Raw genomic sequence first — 7,187 nt, 5'->3', positions numbered from 1 at the left:
TTCGTCGTCAAAACTCGCCTAATTACATATACATGCGACATTTTATAAACTGAAAATTTAAAACTACTAATCGAATAATAATAAAACAATACGAAAATAGCGGCGAGTTTTTATACAATTTTCTCGAACTTACCGGTATGTTTTTTAAAGATTGTTAGAGGAATGCAAAAAATAGAAATACAATTTTGTTTTATTATTTAGCAAATGGTTTAGCCAAACACTGAAATTTTCATTTTTCGTGGCTGCGGGTGTGCTAACTGGCCAAAAATAAAATATTATTTATATTCGATATAATCATTATTGGCGGGAGGCGGGTTCGCACATAATAATTATGTGCGAACCCGTTACCAAATATAATCACGATTTAATTACTATCGAGAACACAAAACCATAAGTACCGGAAGACAATTCCCCTTCACTCTAATTAGTTTTGTAGGCCTACTGATTGCAGTATATCATCATGGGATTAGCTTAACATCATTCTATACTGTATTTGTTTAATTTTGCTTAATTTTATTAGTTAAGATATGTTTTACCATTTATTCTCTTGTGTAGGCCTATGCCTATATTTGTAAGACCGCACCACTGACTATGAGTGCAATACAAAGGTAGGGTCACCAAATAAATAAATAATCTATATGAGGACTTGTCAATCATCAGTCGAAAATAAGGTTATTGAAAAGAGTACAGTAGATATCTTATGTATAATTTTTAATGATTATAATATGATGCTTAATCGACTAAACAATCTTAAATCCCTTTTGCAGAAAAAAGCTTTCAGTTTTTTTTTTTTTTTTTTTTTTTTTTTTGGGGGGGGGGGGGGGGGAAGGAGTTGAGCCTGTAGTCTCTGGAAAGGAGGGATGTATCATAAGCGCAGCTAACTCACACTTCTCAACTGACCTTCTACGTTCACACATACACGAAAAGTATTGTTGAACCACAGTGAGTGAGTGTGACTGGGGTTAGATCTTTACCGATGGGTCTGGGCGACTGGTCCGATAGTAGGTCTATGGCACACTCGCCTTATAGCGAAAGACTCCAGGTTCAACTTGAATCCCACCATGCGGTTTTATTTTTCATATAACTTCACAATTAAAAGGAACTTTTTACTGTTTTATTATTTATATTTGTTTAAGATACTACATAGTAAACCTAAAGAAGGCACTTATGACAATAAATAAAATTTGAATGATAATTACTATAGTAATGATTGAATTGTTGGTATACCTTCAAGAAATGTCAATTTCATCCGTTTTCCCGAGATATTTTCATCGTGACGTGTTAAAACGTCATTAATAACGTCATGGGAAGGTGTGCTAAACTCTTTCCTAAACCTTTTCTTTATGCAACTGGCCTTCATAATTGTAGTAACCATGGACCTATAATAGGTCCATGGTTAAACAGATACTAATCTGGTGAATTAGTTATGCATGATGTCACTGCTCGTATGATCAAGCTTTAAACTTTATTTGGATCTCAGTTTTGAACCAGCGACACTCAACATCTGTTGGTGCGTCCAGTAATACAATACAAAAAATAAAAGTACGATATAAAAAAGTGACTTACGAGAGATTTAATAGCTTTTGGACCTAGTAATCCCATTTTGCATTACACAACAACAAACAAAGGCTACTTTTGTGAGAGCTCTGTTAAGCATACATTGCATAAGCAGTCAACGCTTAAATAGCTGTTCAAGAAGAAACGTTCCATTAGAGAAATACCATCAAGATGACAACAGGAAAAAAAGCAAATTGTTGCAAAATAACCGACATAATTATATCCACGTTCCAGTCAATATTTATAAGGTTGGTGAAAGCAGTCTGCATTCATTGTTTAGGCCTAGGGATCTATCTGTGTCATGTAATACTGCGAAGTGTTTTTAACGTATACATGTGTTAATTAAGAAATTTTAACAAACCGTAGACAAGGGAGGAAGCAAAATGCCGCAGTCAGATTTTCGAACAGTACGGGACAATATCAATTTGGACCCACTTCACGCGTAAATTCAAATAATGTGTACACATTTTACACAAAAAATAAGAAAAATCTGGACCCATTTTTCAAAAACAGGACTCATTTTGTGATAAAACAGCATTTTAAACCATTTTTGAAAATGTGCACCCATTCTTTGTGGACCTAATAGAAACATTGTGTCGGACTGACCCAACTGTCCCAATAGCTGGCTGCGGCATTGGAGGAAGCAAACAGACCTGATGCAATTTACCCGTTTGAGTTCTTGTTGGGAAATTGATAGATATCTTCATGCAGCCTCATCCTACTAGCCATATTTCCTAATATGATCTTTGTGTTTACCTGGTGTTCAGCATTAGTGTAAATAAGCTACAACGTTAGCCTGTCATGATTTCTTAAACAAAAGTTTGATTATCTCCTATCTCATGCGAAGGTTATTCGATCAGAAATCTAAGGTTAGCCGAATTTTAATCAAAGTATATTCAGCGTATGGAACGTTCTCTAACCGCTCATATAAACTGAATATATTGAAATAATGAAACGCTTAAATAAATAAGAGTTTAAAGTGGTTGGTTGGTTGAATATTTTCGGTGTCATACACACCAAAAAATAACCCACGAAAATCCTGAGACTTATTTTCAGTGGGGTACTAAGTTCTCTTTTGCGAATAGCATACCGGTACTGTGGTCTTTTACGTGCACATGGACTGTACTATTTTGCACACGGGACCAACGGCTTAAACGTCCGAAAGACGGTGCGGTTTTGAAACTTGGATTTCAGCCCTCTGCCTGAAAGGAAAGCAGCGATGGGAATTGAACCGGGGAACCACGGTTCAGTGCACACACAGTGGCTACCTCCAGTTTAGTCAACTGAGCTAGCTGCTTTTAAATAAAAACAGTCAAATAAATAAAGTTTTAAATAATGTCGCATTGATATAAAATTCATATGTTTATGCTTATTCTTTCTATCGCTTGGAGTGCATACTAATGTCACATTGACCATTCAAGACGTAAGGTCAATAGCATTTATTAAGTGTATTATATTGAAAATTATTCATAGTTGGTGAATGGATTATTAAAACAATATAGATAAATACCTCTTTCGTATTGTATAATAGTCTAGGCCCAATTTCCATTAATTATACGTCATCAAATATCAGGATGTAACTGGATCGGTTTGGTCAAAGTTAAACCGGTAAGGATAAGCTATTAAAACTTCACACACAAATTGATCATATAGACCCCTGAAGTGTTTATGAATGAATGAATTTATTTTCCACGAAGTGACTTTTTCGGCTTAACTAGGTCTTAGGCCTCGTTATACACCGGAATAGGCCTACAATGAGACTAAAGCCTATAAGCATGGACCTATCTGTATTAATGAGGTAAATATCACTTAGGCCTATACCTTGTACCGTATTTAGTCTTAATAATAAAGCTTGCGGTACCACCGTAGATTTTATTATATAGGCCTACATATTAAATTGTTCTCGTTTTAATAGTCGTTTTGCTGTTCACTATAATACCTCCATGGTAATAAATAATGTATAAATTCTGTGCACTTGCGCGGAAAAGTATTTTGTCTTGGTGCAGAATTTATACAGATTAAACCTTTTATTAAAAACCGGATGTTGTGATAACTGAGATTAAGAGCCAAGTACTTTTGAAGAAAAAGCTTACAATTTGTATACAGGTTAGCTTACTTAAAAGCCTACAATGCATGACACTGAGTCATGTTGTTCACACATCATAATAAAAATAATAATAACAGAGTATTGTTTATTAATTATTCTTATCTAAGAAAAAGAATAAGGTGTACAAGTAATACATAGGCCTAGGCCTATGTGATTTATATGAAAAAATATTAAAAGAAAAGTACTTATATTTAGACAAATAAACAAATTTACTTGTCGGGAGCAAGTACGATAAGCAGGTGTTGCCTCGTCTATCGATGCATGAGGGCGGTCAAATGCATCAAGCACAAGCTGCGTCATACGGCGGTCTGAAGCCTATTTTCCACTTGGCGAATTTATTCGCGCGAATGAAAAGCGCGGCGGCTAATGCACATGCTCATGCTTATTCACATTTCTATCGAAGTTTTTGTTAGCGAAAAAAATGCGCAACCAATCAGAACTCAGGAAGCGAACCGACGCTTTAATTCGCACGATAAATTCGCCTGTGGAAAACCAGCTTAAAGCCGGTTTTACACTAGGTAAATTTATTCTATGACATAAATAATGCCGAAATATTGAACCAAGAAAGATGGCGTGAATTTCGATATTGGAGTATGGATTATACTATCTCATGTGTCTTTGAGGTAATGCACTCACTGATTGGTCATGTAAAACTATTCTTATGTAGTAGGCCTATTGATAGGATTACAATTTAGCTTGTCATGTTTGGTTTGCTGGCTTGCCAAAGTGGGCAAATTGCGGAGCACGCTTGCGAATATATCTACTTTCCAACGAGTGTGTAACAATGATTTGAAAAGTCGATTATTTTCAATTTACATTTTAATTTATCTTTATTATTTTTTGTAGATATTATCTTTATTTTTTTTTTGGTAAATATAACTTGATATTGAGAACTGTTTCTCATATTGCGAAAACTGTTTCTGTTTCTTCAAGATAAATGTCGAGGATGAAGTGTTTTTGTTATAATTGTCTGGTTTAGACATACATATTTCTCTTTCTTAATGCCCATGATTAAATTGAATTGTTGTTAGTATCATTTATATATATTTATTAATTTTAATATTGTAATCTTATTCATTCATTGTTCATTTTTTTTTTTTTTTTTTTTTTTTTTTTTTTTTTTTTTTTTTTTTTTTTTTTTTTTTTATTACTCTTACTCCCTTCAATATCATATATAATATACGACAGCTGTCTCTTATACACATCTAGATGTGTATAAGAGACAGGTCTAAATGTGTGCAACATGCTGATTCCTATGCACTTCACGTGACCCGGCAATTGGCTTCCACACCTATATGGACAGCTCCTGGGTGGGTAAGGAAATCCCTTTCTCCTAATATTCTTATTCTATAATCTGAATGTACAAACCTTCTCCCTGTTGTGTCATATTGCCATATTTGTACATAGTCGAAGCGCTCGACCCGCTAGTAGACCAATTTGCTGTTATACTGGTGTAATATTACCAGCTATATATATCAGGTGAAATGTAGTAAAGGTGCATGTATTAAGTGTGAAACTAATTAATAGAACGTTCGGGTTCAAATCTCCCTTTTGTTTTATTTTATTTTTTATTATTAATTTGTTATTTTTATTATTTGTGCATCTATAGAATACTTTTTTTAATTATTATTTTTCACAATTATTATTTTTTCTAAATTGGGATGGCTGATTGTGAGATATGCGGCCGGAAAATATTAAAAACATTCTAAAATATGCATTTTACTTTTCTGATCCATAAGGGAGGCCTACCATAGGCCCCGAAGGCCTAAAAGACAGACAGAAAGACAGTCCAACAGAAAGAGAGTCATCATCAGAGAGACAGCAGTGAATACATAACCTCCTTGGCGGAGGTAATTAATCAAACATGCAATACCTGAAAATATAAAATCTTGTACAAAGATTACGACGGGCTTCAAACCTTAGATGGTTGGTCTCTACATTAACCTTTGCTTTCTTTGTTTTAACGTCGGTGTACACTATAGGTTCGGAGACAGCTGTTTCGTGTCTAGTATCCTAGAGCTGTGGGGGTTCAATAAAACTATTATAGATGGTTTATCGCAGCAGGACATTCTTGACAAGATAAATGAGCCTAATCCAATAAGGTATGGACATTTTTTTCGCTTTAAAGATATAATTCTCAGTTGGGACAGTATAGGGTCTTATTTAAGGAAAATATGTTTTTCATTTATAGACTGCCACCCCAACAAAATCAATGATATTGACAACTAATCATTTTTTCCTTGTCCTGAAGTCTTGTGACGTTTAGGGAGGTAAATGTGGCATCACTGCTAGGTGGGGTGGATGATGAAACGTACATCAGTATTGCAAAAGCCGCTTTGGGCAACTACGGAGTCGTGGATAACAGAAAATTTGATGATTCCGAAGGCAAATACGTCAGTACATGTTTTTATCATTCCTACCAAGTTGTTAATTGTTGATGGCGATGCGTGGTGATGGTGCATGGTAGTGAATGTGCATAGCAGTGGTGGAGGTTGTGATGTCAGTATTGCTGGCATTATTAACAATATTAATAGCTAATGGTAGCTATAATAACAGTAATTTACAACACACCAACAACATGATTCTGTAAAGAATAATCAAATCAAACACCTGTATTTAGGTTGATTTTACAATATTGTTTTTCATATTTTTGAGACATATCCCCATCGACATTCGAACCCTCCTCAGTACAGTTGGGCTAATTTACTAATATTTAGCTATGAGGCAATTGTTTCACTTTTACTTTGGTATATTTTCCCTATATCTATTCCCTCCCATCTATTGGTACCGTATATCTTCCCTCTGCTTACGACTTAGCTTACCGTATATTATCACAATTGTGAGGTATTTTTTCATCTCTTTTTGGTTCATCTTTGTATCTTAAAAGAATGGACCTAGATTGTATTGGCTACTCAGGGGCGGATCCAGAGATGTCTGCAAGGGGGCCGAAAGTTGGACCGATCGCGATAACACCACACTAGGGGCCAGCGAAATTTTCGTGTTCTAGACGCCAGAAAATAACCTTTGGGCGACCATTGCCCAAGAGACAGCCCCCCACATCCGCCCCTGCTACAGTTATATATAACAGAATTTTATATCGTATTGTAGGTTGACAAATATGCTGAAGATTGGGAACTGGAATTCATCGAAATTGCAACGGATGACTACGAAGACATGACTGTCTACGGTATCGCATTCACGAGGTAATTATTTGTCATTGGTTCATCGATTTGTTCTGGCACAATTTGCCCGAAAATAGGCTTATTAAAAATCACAATATTTACTATCACATAGTCTTAATTATGATATTTATACTTTTAGTTTTGATATGGAGTCGTCGAACACTGTCACCGGTGATACATATTTCCTCGCTGGTGGCTACGGCCTTTTGTTCATTTACATCGCAGTGATGCTAAGCAAGTTCACTTTGATCGAACATAAAGTAAGTCGAAAACAACCGTAGAGATGTGGAAGTGACTTTCACCAATCCTACTTTGCCAGATGGGAACGAACAGTGGTGGCG

The 7,187-nt window shown here is 35.4% G+C and overlaps 1 protein-coding gene and 1 long non-coding RNA gene across 2 annotated transcripts in view; both read left to right on the top strand.

The window, feature by feature from the left end:
- The first annotated feature begins 1,398 nt into the window (after positions 1-1,398).
- Positions 1,399-7,187, top strand: part of LOC117116980 — a 17,622-nt gene continuing 11,833 nt past the window's right edge. The window contains exon 1 of the mRNA XM_033261149.1: positions 1,399-1,805. Within this exon, the coding sequence (XP_033117040.1) occupies positions 1,729-1,805 (77 nt within the window). The 5' untranslated portion in view covers positions 1,399-1,728. The remainder of the gene's footprint in view (positions 1,806-7,187) is intronic.
- On the top strand, positions 5,613-7,163 carry LOC117116981. Its single transcript, XR_004446844.1, has 3 exons — positions 5,613-5,766; positions 6,773-6,867; positions 6,986-7,163. It is a non-coding gene; the product is annotated as an uncharacterized LOC117116981 (long non-coding RNA).

Source organism: Anneissia japonica, unplaced genomic scaffold (genome assembly GCF_011630105.1).
Source record: "Anneissia japonica isolate Jap-2015-1 unplaced genomic scaffold, ASM1163010v1 scaffold287720_len810639_cov167, whole genome shotgun sequence".
Lineage (NCBI taxonomy): Eukaryota > Metazoa > Echinodermata > Crinoidea > Comatulida > Comatulidae > Anneissia > Anneissia japonica.
Note: the sequence above shows the minus strand (reverse complement) of the source record. Positions and strands in the feature narration are given on the sequence as shown.